Source organism: Aquarana catesbeiana, linkage group LG13 (assembly GCF_042186555.1).
Source record: "Aquarana catesbeiana isolate 2022-GZ linkage group LG13, ASM4218655v1, whole genome shotgun sequence".
Lineage (NCBI taxonomy): Eukaryota > Metazoa > Chordata > Amphibia > Anura > Ranidae > Aquarana > Aquarana catesbeiana.
In genome coordinates this window covers 20,391,142-20,410,606 of record NC_133336.1, presented here as the reverse complement: position 1 = coordinate 20,410,606, position 19,465 = coordinate 20,391,142, and the positions used below count along the sequence as shown (strand labels likewise).

Genomic DNA, 19,465 nt, shown 5'->3' with positions numbered 1-19,465 from the left:
AGCTGGGGCCCTTGTTATGGGGTCAGGTTTAGAAGAGGAAGGGAGATGAGAGGTGACAAACAGGTGAAGAGGAGATTCTGGTCTTGAGGAGAGGGAAGAGGATTCAGAAGCTAGAAAAAAAAACAAAGCAAAAGAAAAGGATGAAGCCAAAAAAAAAAAAACATGGAGGATGGAGAGACCAGGACAATGAGGACAATGCGACCAATCCGCCCCCCCTCCCCCCCATATACACAATAAGCAGGTGAGCCGCTGTGTGTGATGTAAATCCTCAGTGAGGATCTCAGAGATGTGCAAAGACATTGAGAGATTCTGAAGCGATCTTCCCAGTGAATAGCACACAGGAGAAGCACTGTAGGCGTGTGAACTTGCACCACTTCCCATCTAGGGAACACCCATCACCCAGGATACCAGGAGAACGTCCGTTATGAGTCTGCTTTCTAGGGATCTCAGTCCCCACTGGTCGTGCCGTGTGTGATATGGTCCCTTGGCTATATAAAACCCTTGTCTGTGTTTTACCATCCGCGGTATTTCCAGTTGCATGGAATGCTGGGTAACCAAACACTGTGATGGACTAAGGTTGGGAAAATATGGACCAGCTTTCTTTCACAAAATCCCTGGAGCAGACTGTGGAGCCATCATAGTAGGGACAGCAGATGACCTTCTTCTTAGGCCCCTTTCAGACGGGGAGGACTCCGGCAGCAGATTGATCCCCGCTGAGCAGGCGGGTGACAGACGACAGCCCGCTTTCCTCTATGGGTGTTCGGATGGAATTGGACTGCCTATCCGTTCCATTCAACTGTCATGTCGGCGGGTGTCAATGGACACGTCCGTTGACATCTGCCGCTCCATAGAGAGAAATGGATGGTCCAATCAGGTCCACTTGACAAACTGACAGGTGGACCCAATCGGTCTGTCCGTGTGAAAGAGGCCTTACCGGGGAGGAAGGCAACACTTTACCGGTTCTGGTGAAATGGGCCAAAAGGAACTAAAAGGTTTCACTGAACCAGGGCAAAGAACATTAAAACCTTCTTAGAAGAGAATGTTTTAATATATCCAAGTGCTTCACAAATGTCAAATATAAATGGGGATTTTCCTTAATTTAGAATAGGCGGGACCAGTGACAGTGTTGCTGCATCTACGATGCCGCTCTCCCAATCTGACCAAAGTGCAGTGTTAAGCGGCCTCAGCCAGCTCTGCTCAGCTAACTACGCTCCCCCCGATGCGTTTTGTACCACCTCTATAACTAAGCACTAGTGAGATGAAAGACGTCCTCAGGTGAAAGGGGTGCTGACATACAAATAAGTCATCTGGTAGTGATAGTGTTGCTGCATCTAGGATGCCACTCTCCCAATCTAACCAAAGTGCAGTGTTAGGCGGCCTCAGCCAGCTCTGCTCAGCTAACTACGCTCCCCCCGATGCGTTTCGTACCACCTCTATGACTAAGCACTAGTGATATGAAAGACATCCTCAGGTGTAAGGGGTGCTGACATCCAAATAAGTCATCTGGTAGTGACAGTGTTGCTGCATCTAGGATGCCACTCTCCCAATCCGACCAAAGTGCAGTGTTAAGCGGCCTCAGCCAGCTCTGCTCAGCTAACCACACTCCCCCCTGATGCGTTTCGTACCACCTCTAAGACTAAGCTCTAGTAAGTGGGACGAAACGCGTCAGCGTGGGGTGGCTAGCAAAGCAGCAAAGGCTGAGGCCAACTAACACTGCACTTTGGTCGGGTTTTAAGAGCGGCACCCCTGATGCAGCAACACCCACTACTGAATTTTTTGCAGGGTGTCAGGTACTGAAATGAACATTACTTCCCATTGCAAGGAAATGAGTAAAAATTTTAATTAGCTGTAATCAGTAATTTTAGCAGCAAACCATATCACAACTATTAGACAGGGCTTCTGTAAATTAGGTCATACACATACAAATGAGGCCAACCGATTAGACACCCCTATGGCCAATAGACCTCATCTAAATTTTGGATTGTGTTACAAATAAAGGGAAATATAGGGCATAAGGGCAGAAAGGCAGAGCCATACAGTCGCTGGCCAATAATTGTACCAGTGTATGGGCACTCTAGCCAGGGTGCCAACAAGGATAGGGATACAATGCATGAAATGCTGGAACAACATCTAAAGAGCTACTAGACAGAGAACAAAGGGTGATAGAAGAGAAAAACATGAATAGAAGAAAACTGTACAAGATACCAGCAAGCAGGGAGCACTTTTGATCGGAACGTGGAAAACCCAACTGAGGGCAATCAGCAGGGGTCTCCAATTGGTGGAGAAAAGTTCAGCCTGGGAGACTCTAGGTCAGCCATTCTCATCCAGGGTTCCGTGGAAACCTGGGGTTCCTCCAGAGGAAGCTTGGGGATCCTTGGCCAACTGACCTCCCATTTGATGTTTTCCTGGCAGGGGGGTGGGGGAAGACGTCCCGGCTAGGAGAACACATTGGATTATTGATAGCGGCTATAACAGCCGCCAGCAATACTCGCAAGTAAAATCCGGCAGGTTGGTTGTACCCAAGTTGATCGCAGTTTTAATTTCGGCAACGAAAATATTTTCGTCAAAGTTTACGTCAACTGCATGTGTTCAGTGATGAGAACTAAAAGGAAAATAAAATTAGAATTAAATCCATTGACGAAAACTATGACGTAAATCAATTTCATATTTTATTTAATCGACTAAAATCTAATGGGTTTAGTTAAATTGTAATTCTCTAGAATTTCCAAACTCATATGTACCTGGAGTAAAAAAAAATCGAATCACTGGTTATTGTTTATGGTATTAAGGTCTGAACATGAACTACAGACACAGATTTAGCCATTGTGATATATAAAAGTCTTTATAAATAAAACCAAGTTTTATAAAACAAAAAAAAAATATTGCTTTTTGACAAACAAAATGCAACTTTTAAATATAAAAAAACAAACAAACAAAAAAAAAAAAACGGGTAAACTCTATGGGTTGTAATGCCAGGGTGCAAGTGGAGATGGGGAAGTCAATGGGAGTGAGGGAGTGCACAGCGTAGGGTGCATTATACTTTTGGGATGGGGAGGTGACCTGCAAGTGGAGATGGGGAAGTCAATGGGAGTGCACAGGACAGGGTGTATTATACTTTGGGGATCAGGAGGTGACCTGCAAGTGGGAACGGGGAAGTAAAAGGGAGTGAGGGAGTGAGCAGGGTATATTATACTTTTGGGATGGGGAGGTGACCAGCAAGTGATGACAGGGAAGTAAAAGGGAGTGAGGGAGTGCACAGGACAGGGTGTATTATACTTTTGGGACGGGGAGCTGACGTGCAAGTGGAGATGGGGAAGTCAATGGGAGTGAGGGAGTGCACAGGGCAGGGTGTATTATACTTTGAGGATCAGGAGCAGACCTGTAAGTGGAGATGGGGAAGTCAATGGTAGTAAAGGAGTGCACAGGCCAGGGTGTATTATACTTTTGAGATGGGAAGGTGACCTGCAAGTGATGACAGGGAAGTAAAAGGGAGTGAGTGAGTGCACAGGACAGGGTGCATTATACTTTGGGGATAGGGAGGTGGCCTGCAAGTGCAGATGGGGAAGTCGATGGGAGTGAGGGAGTGCACAGAACAGGGTGCATTATACGTTGGGGGTGGGGAGGTGACCTGCAAGTGATGACAGGCAAGTAAAAGGGAGTACACAGGACAGGGTGTATTATACTTTGGGGATGGGGAGGTGACTTACAAGTGAAGATGGGGGAAGTCAATGGGAGTGAGGGAGTACACAGGGCAGGGTGCATTATACTTTGGGGATGGGGAGGTGACCTACAAGTGGAGATGGGGAAGTCAATGGGAGTGAGGCAGTGCACAGGGCAAAGAACTGGACAGTCTGGGGAAGCTATTATTTTACACGGTGCAAAGCAATGCTATCTTGCTGGGAGGGGGAAACACTCACCACCTCACATCCCAGACAGACACGAATCCGACAAAGGAGTTCCTCTTCTGTGTTTTGCAGGGCATTGTTCCAGAACTCCCAGGCAGCAGGCAGACAGAGGGAGCCTGCGTCTCTTAGCCAATACAGCTTGCCGATAGAGTCAGGGGGCTGGGACTTTGATAGACAGGTGGAAAGACTCCGCGGAAAGCAGTAGTTCAGGTGGGTGCTGAAGATTTTAGTGAACTATAATGAAAAAATATATAAAGTGTGGCGCTAATAGTAGCAATATATGAAACTAAGCATTGGGTAATATCACACAATAAAAATGTGAAACAGAATTAACACGTGAGCACAAATGACAGTGACTAATGAACAGAGATAATAAGTAAATATATGTGTTCAATGCAAATATAATCTAAAGCAATAAGGGAAATATGTGATAACAGTGCATGAACAGTTATCTAATGTAAAGTCCAAAACACCAAAAAAACGTGACAGCAGTGCATGAACAATATTAGGCAGGTGTTTTCTCATATGTGTAGAAAAACTTTCAATCCAGTAGCCTGGTAAGTACGTAGACTATAGAGGACCCGAGGTGCACAGAAGTTTGAAAACAGTGCCAGGACCATCACCAGAAGTTATGGAGGCTTACCGGAAGGTATGGCCTGAAATGGCGTATGCCATACAGGTCAAAAAGGCTTAGTGACCAACAGGTCTAGACGTATTATCCGGTCAGGAGTTATCGTCACACAAACCATGGGGAGGAAGAATCAGTCAACAAGACTTCCACATTGATAGATATACCACCGTAGACCATGCGAAAAATTCGTATTACATGTGAGGAATAAAAACACTCACATAGTGTAATAACGTAAAACTTGGATTTATTTAAAAAAAGACAATAAAAAACAGACTCACATTTTTTGCAGATAAAATTAGCGTATCAACCGTGTAGCGGTAGCTGTGAGGGATCAACCCGACATGTTTCGACTAAGTAGTCCCCAGAAGACGACTACTTAGTCGAAACATGTCGGGTTGATCCCTCACAGCTACCGCTACACGGTTGATACGCTAATTTTATCTGCAAAAAATGTGAGTCTGTTTTTTATTGTCTTTTTTTAAATAAATCCAAGTTTTACGTTATTACACTATGTGAGTGTTTTTATTCCTCACATGTAATACGAATTTTTCGCATGGTCTACGGTGGTATATCTATCAATGTGGAAGTCTTGTTGACTGATTCTTCCTCCCCATGGTTTGTGTGACGATAACTCCTGACCGGATAATACGTCTAGACCTGTTGGTCACTAAGCCTTTTTGACCTGTATGGCATACGCCATTTCAGGCCATACCTTCCGGTAAGCCTCCATAACTTCTGGTGATGGTCCTGGCACTGTTTTCAAACTTCTGTGCACCTCGGGTCCTCTATAGTCTACGTACTTACCAGGCTACTGGATTGAAAGTTTTTCTACACATATGAGAAAACACCTGCCTAATATTGTTCATGCACTGCTGTCACGTTTTTTTGGTGTTTTGGACTTTACATTAGATAACTGTTCATGCACTGTTATCACATATTTCCCTTATTGCTTTAGATTATATTTGCATTGAACACATATATTTACTTATTATCTCTGTTCATTAGTCACTGTCATTTGTGCTCACGTGTTAATTCTGTTTCACATTTTTATTGTGTGATATTACCCAATGCTTAGTTTCATATATTGCTACTATTAGCGCCACACTTTATATATTTTTTCGTTGGTATTTCTGCCCTTGAGTCTACGGGTGTGTTGGCTGCTCCCCCAGTTTGTTTTTAGCGCAGCGCTGTACCACATTTACAAATAGTGAACTATAATGTACTGAAGATTTTAGTGGACTATAATGTACTGGAGATTTTAGTAAACTATAATGTACTAGAGATTTTAGTGGACTATAATTGTACTGAAGATTTTCGTGGACTATAAAGTGCTGAAGATTTTAGTGGACTATAATGTGCTGAAAATTTTCGTGGACTATAATGTACTGGAGATTTTAGTAAACTATAATGTACTAGAGATTTTAGTGGACTATAATTGTACTGGAGATTTTCGTGGACTATAATTGTACTGGAGATTTTCGTGGACTATAATGTACTGGAGATTTTCGTGGACTATAATGTGCTGAAGATTTTAGTAGACTATAATGTACTAGAGATTTTAGTAGACTATAATATGACTAAAACTAGGACAATTTAGGTGACTAAAATACGACTAAAACCTGACAAAGGACTATAACTAAATCGAAATTTGATGTCAAAATTAACACTGGTTAATCAATCGATCAACTTGTATACATTCAACCTGCCCATACATGGTTTGAATCTCGGCTGGTTCCTGCTGAACTGGCCAAGATTCAAACCGTCTATGGCTGGCTTAACAACTGATGGGGAGGCCCAGACAGGAAGAACCTTCTGGTCTGCTCCAGGCGGCCTATCCATGGGGTTGACCACATTCTTTGAACACACAATAAAAGATCCATCAGTAACACTTATGTTATGAATCATATAAAAGAGTGAAGGTGCTCCACATGAAACAATGCAGAAAATAGTTGCCAGGAGAAGACAGAAGATGAAACAGAGGGAATACACCGAGAGAGAAAACCTCTCAGAGAGATGGTGGACTTGAAAAATAGATAAGGATAATACATATACAACTTCAGAAAAAGCCAACTTCACTCAAACATAACATTGTAGGACTAATATGGCTGCTGGTAAATGGACTCCATTGCTGGATTCTTATGTCTCTCAAGGATTTCAGTGATGAGGTGTAGCCACCATAACAGTTTTGTTCGACCGCTGCATTACAAAGCCAAATGAGGGTGTCCTGTTCTCTGATGGATTCAAAAGTAAGAGAGGTACTCCTTCGTCTGGCCCTGTGAAGCGGAAGAGAGACAAACTGTCTCCAGGAGGTATAGAGGAAGCCAGCGGGTGAGAAGCCACCTGAGATAATCCAAAAGTAATATTTTACTTCTGTTGGAGCGGATCTTAAAAGGTTTATATAGTTCAACACTTAGCAAGCTCCCCGAGACACATTTGTATTTTAGTTTGCTTGCCAACAGCACACAGCGGGTTCCTGGCAAGTACTGGAGGAGGACTGGTGATCTTATCCGGGTCTCTCATAAACAGATTCAGAAATATTTCCTAAAAGACAAAGCAAACAACTAGAGGACACACTTCAACTTTACTCAACCTGACAAGTCCACTCAGAGAGCCAGGCTGTAGGCCGGTAGAGTTGTGCCCAGAAAGATAAAGCTCACCTGTCTCCGGGTCACTAAAGTCTGGCAGAGACATGGCGTTCATTTGTCGCCGGTCGGCAAAGGCTCTGTCCAATAGGCTGCTGCCGCGTCCCGAGTCACTGCGAGATCACATAAGACAATGTCATGCTGATTATATAATGAAAATACATTTTAGTGTCACTAGTAACTGTGAACAATACCCTTCTATCAACTGCAGGACTACAAGGAGGTCCTAGAGAAGAATGGAGGTTTGAGGTCCCTTCAACACCCGGGACATCTGTATGACCTTCCACAGAGACACTACTGGCCAGTGCGATTCAATAGCGTCCATATTGCCCTCTGAAGACTATTCTTCAGATCTGCTCTCCGCCTTACATCGAATCTTTGGGGGAGATTTACTAAAATGGGAGCACTCAGAACCTAGTGCAGCTGTGCATGGGAGCCAATCAGCTCCTAACTTCAGCTTGTTCAATTAAAGTGGAGTTGCACCCACTTTTACAACTCTTCAGCATCCCTCACTAAACTGTGCACTGTAAACTAATTGGATATTTTTTTCTCAGCACCTACTGTATATCTGCTGTATTCATTTTTCACTTCCTCCTCCCTGGCCGTGGCCCATCGCATCATTTCCTGTTTGCAATGCCTTCTGGGAAGGGGCGGCAACTTCCTCTGACACTGCTGTTGCTATGGAAACCTGACCTGAAACCTATTACACTGCTTGTGCTGCACTGAGCATGTGCGAGATCTGCAAGAATGAGATCCAGGAAGAAATACAGTCTGGCTTCAGATGCCCACACTTAAGATGGCCACGGCCTGCTGTAAGTTTATAGTATAACAAACTACTGCTATAAACTAACAAAACAGACCTTAGTTTACAGACTAACTTTACTAGAATACATTAAGCTTGTGTATTATAGGGGTATTTTTATTTAAAAAGTATAATTTCGGCCAGAACACCACTTTAAGCTTTGGCAATTAAACCTGAGGCACAGCTACACCAGATTTTGAACTCTTCAGTTTTTAGTAAATAACCCCCCTTTGTGTCCCAGCAGTGATCCATCTCTATTACCTTCAACTCTCTATCTACCCTCACTGACATCAGCAGAGTCTGCATCTCCAAAATCAGAGGTGCAACATTTATGGAGATCAGGTAAGTAAGAGTATATCAGGGACAGCTGCTTCTGGGAGCACGCTCTCAGAACGGTAAGTTGTTTACATAGGGCCGCATATATACAGTGCCTTGAAAAAGTATTCACACCCCCTGATATTTTCCACATGTTGTCATGTTACAAACAAAAACGTAAATGTATTTTATTGGGATTTTATGTGATAGACCAACACAAAGTAGCACATAATTGTGAAGTGTAAGGAAAACGATAAATGGTTTTCAACATTTTTTTACAAATAAATATGTGAATAGTGTGGTCTGCATTTGTATTCAGCCCCCTTTACTCCGATACCCCTAACTAAAATCTAGTGGAGCCAATTGCCTTCAGAAGACACCTAATTAGTAAATAGAGTCCACCTGTGTGTAATTTAATCTCAGTATAAATGCAGCTGTTCTGTGAAGCCCTCAGAGGTTTGTGGAAGAACCTTAGTGAACAAACAGCATCATGAAGGCCAAGGAACACACCAGACAGGTCAGGGATAAAGTTGTGGAGAAGTTTAAAGCAGGGTTAGGTTAAAAAAAATATCCCAAGCTTTGAACGTCTCACAGAGCTCTGTTCAATCCATCATCTGAAAATGGAAAGAGTATGGCACAACTGCAAACCTACCAAGACATGGCTGTCCACCTAAACTGACCGGCCGGGCAAGGAGAGCATTCATCAGAGAAGCAGCCAAGAGCCCCATGGTAACTCTGGAGGAGCTGCAGAGATCCACAGCTCAGGTGGGAGAATCTGTCCACAGGACAACTATTAGTCGTGTTCTCCACAAATCTGACCTTTATGGAAGAGTGACAAGAAGAAAGACATAAGAAGTCCCATTTGCAGTTTGTGAGAAGCCATGTGGAGGACACAGCAAACATGTGGAAGAAGGTGCTCTGGTCAGAGGAGACAAAATTGAACTTTTTGGCCTAAAAGAAAAACGCTATGTGTGGTGGAAAACTAACACTGCACATCACCCTGAACACACCATCCCCACCGTGAAACATGGTGGTGGCAGCATCATGTTGTGGGGATGCTTTTCTTCAGCAGGGACAGGGAAGCTGATCAGAGTTGATGGGAAGATGGATGGAGCCAAATACAGGGCAATCTTAGAAGAAAACCTGTTCGAGTCTGCAAAAGACTTGAGACTGGGATGGAGGTTCACTTTCTAGCAGGACAACGACCCTAAAAATACAGCCAGAGCTACAATGGAATGGTTTAGATGAGGGGTCTCAAACTGGCGGCCCTCCAGCTGTTGCGGAACTACAAGTTCCATCATGCCTCCGCCTATGGGAGTCACACTTGTAACTGTCAGCCTTGCAATGCCTCATGGGAATTGTAGTTCTGCAGCAGCTGGAGGGCCACCAGTTTGAGACCACTGGTTTAGATCAAAGCATATTCATGTGTTAGAATGGCCCAGTCAAAGTCCAGACCTAAATCCAATTGAGAATCTGTGGCAAGACTTGAAAATTGCTGTTCACAGACGCTCTCCATCCAATCTGACAGAGCTTGAGATATTTTGCAAAGAAGAAGAGTGGGCAAAAATGTCCCTCTCTAGATGTGCAAAGCTGGTAGAGACATCCCCAAAAAGACTTGCAGTGAAAGGGGGTTCTACAAAGTATTGACTCGGGGGAGCTGAATATAAATGCCCTCCACACTTTTCACATATTTGTAAAAAGAAATTGTGAAAACCATTTATCATTTTCCTTTCACTTCACAATTATGTGCCACTTTGTGTTGGTCTATCACATAAAATGCCCCTGTATACTTTATGTCCAAGCTTCGCTCGGCGCTCACGTAACCGGTTGCCTCTCTCCTCCCGACTGACGTCAGCGGGGGATTCTCGGCCCCTCCCACCGTAGCTGTCAGATCGGGTGAGGGAATGGCAGGCGGTAACGTTAGCGCCAAGTGGCGCTCAAAAAGAAGGTATACAGGGGCATTTTTTCAATAAAGCACAGACACTGGAGACATTTCATTATTTAACACAGGGGATTGCAAGAAAATGATAAAGTGGATTTACAACCCACTTTAAGGATACATTTGCTCCACATCATATCTCTCTGTGCTGTTGATACCTGGGGTTGGCGAGATTGTAGCAAGACTTCCAGATCTGCAGCATATGTTTACAGGTTAGCAATGCCTCATCAGGACCCCGACAAAGTGATTCCAGTTTTGCTTTTGTGAACAATAATCTGAAAAAAAAATAAAAAAGGAAAAAAAAAGAAATATACATTGAGTAAGCTCCTGGATGAATGACAGTCTTCTTAACCACTTGCCTACCAGGCCAATTCTGACACTTCTCTCCTACATGTAAAAATCATTATTTCTTTGCTAAAAAATTACTCAGAACCCCCAAACCTTATATATGTTTTTTTAGCAGAGACCCTAGGGAATAAAAGGGTGGTCGTTGCAACTTTTTATCTTGCACGGTATTTGCGCAGCAATTTTTCAAACGCGTTTAAAAAATAAAAATAAAATAACTATCATGCATTAAAAAAACAAACAAAAAAAAAAAAAACAGTAAGGTTAGCCCAATTTTTTTACATAATGTGAACGATGATGTTACGTCGAGTAAATAGATACCTGACATGTCATGCTTTAAAATTGCGCACAAAATTGCGTAGAATGGCGCCAAACGTCGGTACTTAAAAATCCCCATAGGCGACGCTTTCAATTTTTTTTACAGGTTACCAGATTAGAGTTACAGAGGAGGTCTAGCGCTAGAATTGTTGCTCTCGCTCTAATGTTTGCGGTGATACCTCACATGTGTGGTTTGAACGCCGTTTACATATGTGGGTGCGACCTACGTATGCGTTCGCTTCTGCAAGCGAGCATGCGGGGACGGGGGCGCTTAAAAAAAAAAAAAAATTATTGTTTATTTTACTTTTATTCTTCTATATTTTGACACTTTCTTTTTACATTTTTAAAAATTTTATAACTATTACAAGGAATGTAAACATCCCTTGTAATAGGAACAGGGCACGACAGGTCCTCTTTACCTTGAGATCTGAGGTCTATAAGTCCCCAGATCTCGTCTGAGACAAAGAGAGGGTCATTTGGGACTTTAAGTGAAGTGGTTGACTCGTGTAGATGAATATGGTCAAGTTTAATTATTGGATTAAAAAGTATATAAATACATAACAATAGTATAATTCATATAAAAAAAGTAAATGGATAAATGTTACCATATTTGTACATATGCATAACTGTAGTACCATCATGTTCATAAATGTATACATGGTGAGCAAAGCAATGGTATATAGCAGGGATATGCAATTAGTGGACCTCCAGCTGTTGCAAAACTACAAGTCCCATCATGCCTCTGGATGTCATGCTTGTGCCTGTCAGAGTCTTGCTATGCCTCATGGGACTTGTAGTTCTGCAACAGCTGGAGGTCCACTAATTGCATATCCCTGGTATATAGCATGGCCAATTCACATATCAACTGGCAGCATAGTTGGTAATTCAATAGATTAAAAAATGAATGGTGTATCCAGATATATATCCTAATAAAGCACATAGCTACATCCTCAGAGACCGACGCGTTTCTGTGTAAAACTACTTCTTCAGGGGCGGATGTTGTAGGGTATCTATAAAAACATATAACGTAGAATATAGTAAAAATGAATTCTAATATTAGGGCAAGTACAACAGGATAAGACAATGTCGTCAACCCTAAGTGCTTACGTGCCACAGGTAGTGACGGTGTGTAGTGTATGCAGAACCAGGACCATAGGGTCTCGCCTCTAGGCTGGGAAGCCTGAACCCCCCCCCCCAAAAAAGGGTCTCGGCTTCCCAATCGAGGCGGCAGCATATTTTCAAATGCAGATCGCACGGGTGAGCCGGTAGAAGCACCGGAGGGTGGCGGTAGGTGGGGGGGGGGAGTGTATGGGCACTACAAGATGCTACATTTCGGAAGTGTCTAAGATACCAAAGCCCGGGATAATATTCCCACTCCAATATATCTGCAGCTGTACACAACACAGACACTTATTTAAATATCCAGCAGGGAGAGTGAAAGTCCCGCTTTAAGGAAGGGGGCCCACAACACACTATGGGATAGATTTATGGCAGTACAGAAATATTAGCTAGTCACATCCAAAATCATTGCAATGCTGCTCAGAAAGAAACCAAAATGTGTTCCCTCTGGACAAACGTGCTTTTCTGTTTTTAATACACATATTAAAAAATAAAGATATTCATCCCCCGCGAGGCAGACACAAGCCCGTGGGGAACACAGCGAGATTTGAAAAACATGGGGGATGTTAGCTGCCTGTATAAAAATGCCCCGGGGCCCGTGTAATTGTCATTCCTGCACCTCGTCCGCCTCTGGATATGATTTTTATTAGCAGCGTGACTGTGGAATCGCTGGGCCTGTGCGGTGGGCTATCGCACTTCAACTGACACCGATTCCAGGCATGTAATTATTTTCTAAGGAACTGCACTTCATTGCAACTCTTCTCTTCTCTTCTGCTATGGTGTGTTCAGATGCAATATCCAGTACCTTTGAAGGCTGCTGTCAGACTGAAAGTGCCGGGCGTTAGCGGTAAAGTGGCGCTTTACTGTCATTTAAGCCCAAAGAGGGGGTTAAAAACTCCTGTGTTGCGGCGCTTACGAAGTGCTTTTCAGGCGCTATATACAACGCTCCCAAACCGCCCCCAAAAGATGCTGCTTGCAGGACTTTTTCTAACATCCCGCAAGTGCACCGCCCCTAGTGTGAAAGCACTCATTATAAAAATAATGCCCCAGTAGAAGTCTTTGAGGACGAAACGCGTCGGACTCGCTATGCTTTCTCCCCACTGCTTTTTTATATACATTTTGTGATCACCAGTACCTGTACTCATTGATTTGATGTACTGTTCTTTTTATAAATGCCTTCCCGTTTTTCTTTACCTACACCATATGGAGTCCCTTCATTTTCTTTTGTTTTTATCCCGGTCCGATTGAGTCTTTTTTGTGTGCAACAACCAACTCCAGATGCCCCCCCCACCCCCACGGGTGGAAGTTCTTTACCACATTGGAGAACCAGGATTCTCTGGCTTGACCACCACGGATGAAGAGTGGCACTATCTCCGGTCTTCTAACCAACTGTAACCCTGTGGCACTTGTTTCACATAAGCCTGATTGACCCATTACCAAACGGTAGGTGGGTCCACCATATCTGGTAAGAGTACCCACCTTATTCTTCTTACAGAGGATTTCTTCACAACTGCATAGTTATTTGCACATTGTTTGTGTTCGTTTGTGTCCAATTGAAGATTTACGATCAAGCATGGGATGGACATATCTTTGAACTATTTTTTAGTCCCCTTCAGTGAACATTGGACTTTTTTGTGTATTTATCACTTTTTCAGAGGACATAAAAGTTCATTTTTCCTTGTTTCTAGCGCTACACTGTATATTTTTTATTTCTTTTGGACTTTGAGTATTAGCCGCTTTTTGTTTTTTCCTTTGACACTATAGTGGTTTAGCGCAGTAATTTCACTTTTATTTGCATGAATGCACTTATTGCAGAGAATGGGAGGCAGTTTTCACGTGCTTTACAGGCGCTATTTCCAGCGCTAAACCGCCTGAAAACTGCCTTTAGTGTGAAAGGGGTCTTATGTGCAAACTTGGTAGGCCAGGATAAAACTTTAAGACCCCTTTCACAGTGAGGCAGTTTTCAGGCACTAGAATTGGCCTCTAAATAGCGCCTGAAAACTGCCTCCCATTCATTTCAGTGTGTCTTTTCACACTAGGGCGGTGCGCTTGCAGGACATTAGGAAAAGTCTTGCAAGCAGCATCTTTGGGGCGGTTTGGGAGCGCTCCCAAAACGCCCTGCCCTAATAAATGAAAAGTACTTTGGAAGCGCCGCAACACAGGCGTTTTTAACCCCATTTTTGGGGTTAAAAGTTCCCCGCTATCAGCCGAAAAGCGTTACTTAAACAGCGCCACTTTAAAACGAGCGGCACTTTGGCGCTAATGGGGCCCGAGTGTGAGAGGGGTCTAATTCTTCCAAGTAATCTGCGATCAAATAACTAAATACACAACATATACAGCACTGTGCAAAAGTTTTAGGCAGGTGTGAACAAATGCTGCAAAGTAGGAATGCTTTCAAAAATAAAGATTTTAATTGTTTATTTTTTTAGCAATTTACAAAATGCAAAGTGAGCGAACAGAAGAAAAATCGAAATCAATATTTGGTGTGACTACCCTTTGGGTTCAAACCAGCATCAGTTCTTATGCTGTCACACTTGCACAAAGTCAGGCAACATTGAGCAGCATAGAGGTAGTGGTTGGTCAAGAAAACAAAGTGATTGTAAACGATCTGCTTGTAAAACAACCCATTCAGTTTTAAATTGAAATGAAAGGCAAACCCTTTGTGTATAGATCTAAGTGATTACATTCCCTCTGTTCTACACTGCATAAGAGCTGGGGAAGGAGAAGCAGCAGAACACTGAGCTTCCAAGTGAAAGCCTGGGGGGGGGGGGGGGGGGAGTGTCAGGACAAGTCTGACCATAGGAGGAGAGTGGCCAGAGTTCCCAGCATAGCTGGAGAACTGACCACGGTGTGCTCTCCTGCTTAGTGTGGTCAGATTTAACAGGAAAGTAGAGGGACTGGCAGGAACACCAGGGCTTTCACACAAAGGAAGAAATACAAAGAACAGGACACTTTGTCATACAAGTACATGGAACAGCAGCCAAATATCAGGAATTTGAAATGCTGGGGTGACAAACGCTTTAATGCAGCAGATGAAGGACACATCAAGCTTACTTCCCTTCCACATCGTAAATCTCCCTCTGTCTGGGGCCCCATGCAAGATCTCACCTCGTAGAGTTTCAATGATCATGAGAATGGTAAGGAATCAGCCCAGAACTACACGGGAGAATCTTGTACATGATCTCAAGGCAGCTGGGACCATAGTCACCATTGGAAACACATTATGCCGTGAAGGACTGAAGTCCTGCAGGGCCCACAAGGTACCCGGTTTTACGCCACCACCATACGGACTACTTAGTGTTAACTAAGGTATTAGGTATTTAGTCTGAGGGTTTCACACCCCACCATTATACATGTTCACCTATATTATTTCATCTACAATTAATTTTTTATTCATAGATATATCTTGTACTCGCTCCTGACGAGTGGCCTCCCAGCCACGAAACGCGTAGAGCTGCCATACGCCATGTCTCCACTTAACACTACTCGAATATCAAGTTTACATTTAATACTCCCATTTAGGACCAAGAAGTTCAAAGGCTCTGCAAGTACTACGATGTATTATTGTTTTATTCAATGATCATTCTGGTGAACTCTGTAAGGCTGTTTGCTTGCTATATTATGTGATACTGATTTTATGACTATGTACTGTATTATCATATACCAGTATCGTTGTATTTAACTGCTATGTTTGGTTATATCAGATGGCAATCAATAAAACCTATTATGTTCACCAACTTACCTTTTTGCAACCAGGTGCCTCATATAAAGTCCCACCCCCTTTGCTCTCTCCCCTTTGATACAAGAAACGTCTGACCTCTGTGATCGCCAACAAGGGTTTTGCCACCAAGTACTAAGTCATGTTTTGCGAAGGGGTCAAATAATTATTTCACTCATTAAAATGAAAATCAATGTATAACTTTTTTTAAAATGAATTTTTCTGGATATTTTTGTTGTTATTCTGTCTCTCACTGTTAAAATAAACTGACCATTAAAATTATAGACTGATCATTTCTTTTTCAGTGAGGCAAATGTACAAAATCAGCAGGGGGTCAAATACTTTCTACCCTCACTGTAGGTTACTCGGGACCTGTTTATAGAGGAGCCGCCACCATCAATCTCATGGAGTTTGTTTTATCCATCCTCACTTCCTGCCTATTTCCTGTTCTTTCACTCGGGAGTCACAGTAGCGCCGTAGTCTTATCATATTCAATGGTGTCCTCAATGCTGAGAAATAAAAGGCAGATACTTCTCCATCATGCCATACCATCCAGGGAGGCGTGTGATTGGCCCCAAATTTATTTTGCAGCAGGACAACCCACCCCAAATATACAGCCAATGTCCTTAAAGAGGGAGTCCACCTAAAAAAAAAAAAAAATATTAAAAGCCAGCAGCTACAAATACTGCAGCTGCTGACTATTATTAAATGGCCACTTACCTGTCCCAGGGTCCAGGGATGTCGGCAGCTGACGTCGTCCACTCGCTCGACTCTCGGCAGCTGCCGCCGCCATCCTAGGTAAGGGAATCAGGAAGTGAAGCGTTGCGGCTTCACTTCCCGGTTCCCTACTGCGCATGCGCGAGTCGCGCTGCACGTCGTAACTGGTCCCCGCTATCTCCTGGGACCTGTGTGTTTCCCAGGAGACAGTGCGGAGGGACAGGAAGAGGCATAGACTCCCGTGGGAGTCTATGCCGGAAGTGGGTGCAAATACCTGTCTTAGACAGGTATCTGCACCCCCCCCTCCCCCCTGAAAGGTGCCAAATGTGACACCGGAGGGGGGGGGGGTTCTGAAAAGCAGAAGTTCCATTTTTGTGTGGAACTCCGCTTTTAGAACTATCTTCAGTGTAAATTAGAACAAGGAGTCCTGGAAGTGATGGTTTAGCCCCCATAGAGCCCTGATCTCACCATTACGGAGTCTGTCTGGGATGGCAAAGACCAGAAGGATTTGAGGCGGCCGACATCCACAGAAAATCTGTGCTTAGTTCTCCAAAATATTTGGAATAACCTACCTGCCGAGTTCCTTCAAAAACTGTGTCCAAGTCTACCTAGAAGAATTGATGTTGGTTTGAATGCAAAGGGTGGTCACACCAAATAGTGACCGGATTTGGATTTCTCTTCTGTTCATTTACTTTTCTATTTTGTTAACTAATAAAACAAACTATTAACACTTCCTATATCTGAAATCATTCTTCATTTACATCATTTTTTCATGAAGCCAGAGTGTTAGTAGGTCTCCTGGTGGGCCCATCACCTGGTTACATAAAGCCTTGACATCCATGTCACGCCGGAAGGCAGCGGGGAGTTATATTTCCACGCTCTGCCTTTAGCGTCAGATGGTGGATTCTGAATAATCTGCAGAACCCATTTCAGGCAGATGCTTATTATTCATTATTTAAAGCCCTCGGCTCAGGTAACATAAGTATATTGATACCGTGAGGCAACACTAACATAAAAAGTAAAAAAGGAGATGCTTAATATTTCATAGGGAAACACAACTCTGCGGTGACAGGTGGTCAGAGAGAGACGGAGGGGCATCAAATGAGTGATTAATAAAGGGTGACAGATCTCATCCAGGTGCAGCATTGTTCTGGAGCACCAACATCTTCTGCTGATGTCTCTATACTAGAAGACAACTGTATACCAGACAATGCAATTCTCACCAATGATGAAACAAAGCCAAATGCAGGAAAGGCCATATAGTCGGTATTAGTGGATTCTGACTGAAATACCCGACGAGGTACGTTATAATGGCTGATAATCACCAAGGTGGAAGCAGAGCAATGAATATGTAAAAAGAAAACTGTGAAAAGAACATCTCAAATTTAATTTTTTCTTTTTTTAAAGGCACTTGCCTATTGGGCAATATCGGCCCCACCCCCCTATCCTGCCCAGACCAATTTTCAGCGCTGACGCACTTTGAATGACAATTGCGCGGTCATGCAACACTATACATAAAAATGAAATTTTTATCATTATTTTTGAGGCAGAGCTTTCTTTTGGTGGTATTTAATCACCACTGGGTTTTTTTATTTTTTGCTAAAGGAAAAAGGACCGAAAAAATAAAAAAAAACGTTTTTCTTAGTTTCTGTTATAAAATTTTCTAAAGAAATTTTTCTCTCTGATGAGGCTGCACTGATGGGCCCTGATGTGGCAGCACTAATGGGCCCTGATGTGGCAGCACTAATGGGCCCTGATGCGGCAGCACTAATGGGCCCTGATGCGGCAGCACTAATGGGCCCTGATGCGGCAGCACTAATGGGCCCTGATGCGGCAGCACTAATGGGCCCTGATGCGGCAGCACTAATGGGCCCTGATGCGGCAGCACTAATGGGCCCTGATGCGGCAGCACTAATGGGCCCTGATGCGGCAGCACTAATGGGCCCTGATGCGGCAGCACTAATGGGCCCTGATGCGGCAGCACTAATGGGCCCTGATGCGGCAGCACTAATGGGCCCTGATGCGGCAGCACTAATGGGCCCTGATGCGGCAGCACTAATGGGCCCTGATGCGGCAGCACTAATGGGCCCTGATGCGGCAGCACTAATGGGCCCTGATGCGGCAGCACTAATGGGCCCGGATGCGGCAGCACTAATGGGCCCGGATGCGGCAGCACTAATGGGCCCGGATGCGGCAGCACTAATGGGCCCGGATGCGGCAGCACTAATGGGCCCGGATGCGGCAGCACTAATGGGCCCGGATGCGGCAGCACTAATGGGCCCGGATGCGGCAGCACTAATGGGCCCGGATGCGGCAGCACTAATGGGCCCGGATGCGGCAGCACTGATGGGCCCGGATGCGGCAGCACTGATGTGGCAGCTCTGATAGGCACGCTCTGATAGGCACTGATGTGGCAGCTCTGATAGGCACTGATGTGGCAGCTCTGATAGGCACTGATGTGGCAGCTCTGATAGGCACTGATGTGGCAGCTCTGATAGGCACTGATGTGGCAGCTCTGATAGGCACTGATGTGGCAGCTCTGATAGGCACTGATGTGGCAGCTCTGATAGGCACTGATGTGGCAGCTCTGATAGGCACTGATGTGGCAGCTCTGAGATAGGCACTGATGTGGCAGCTCTGAGATAGGCACTGATGTGGCAGCTCTGAGATAGGCACTGATGTGGCAGCTCTGAGATAGGCACTGATGTGGCAGCTCTGAGATAGGCACTGATGTGGCAGCTCTGAGATAGGCACTGATGTGGCAGCTCTGAGATAGGCACTGATGTGGCAGCACTGATAGGCACTGATGTGGCAGCACTGATAGGCACTGATGGGCACTGTTGCAGCTGCACTATTAGGACACTTATGATCATTTTTCTGATTATCGGTGTAGATGTCACCTGTGTGGATTTGCCAGTTATTGGCTCTCCTCTCACGCTATCAGCATGAGGAGAGAACTGCGGATAACCAGCAAATACGAATATGGTTTACACTATGATCAGCTGTGATTGGAC

The 19,465-nt window shown here is 44.2% G+C and overlaps 1 protein-coding gene across 4 annotated transcripts in view; it reads right to left on the bottom strand.

Moving 5' to 3' along the window:
* Window positions 1-19,465, bottom strand: part of TTC7B (tetratricopeptide repeat domain 7B) — a 190,706-nt gene that overhangs the window by 38,687 nt on the left and 132,554 nt on the right. For all 4 annotated transcript variants that reach the window (XM_073610848.1, XM_073610849.1, XM_073610850.1 and 1 more), the window contains 2 exons: window positions 10,393-10,509; window positions 7,194-7,291 (listed from right to left, as the gene is read on the bottom strand). In XM_073610848.1, the coding sequence (XP_073466949.1) occupies window positions 7,194-7,291; window positions 10,393-10,509 (215 nt within the window). The remainder of the gene's footprint in view (window positions 1-7,193; window positions 7,292-10,392; window positions 10,510-19,465) is intronic.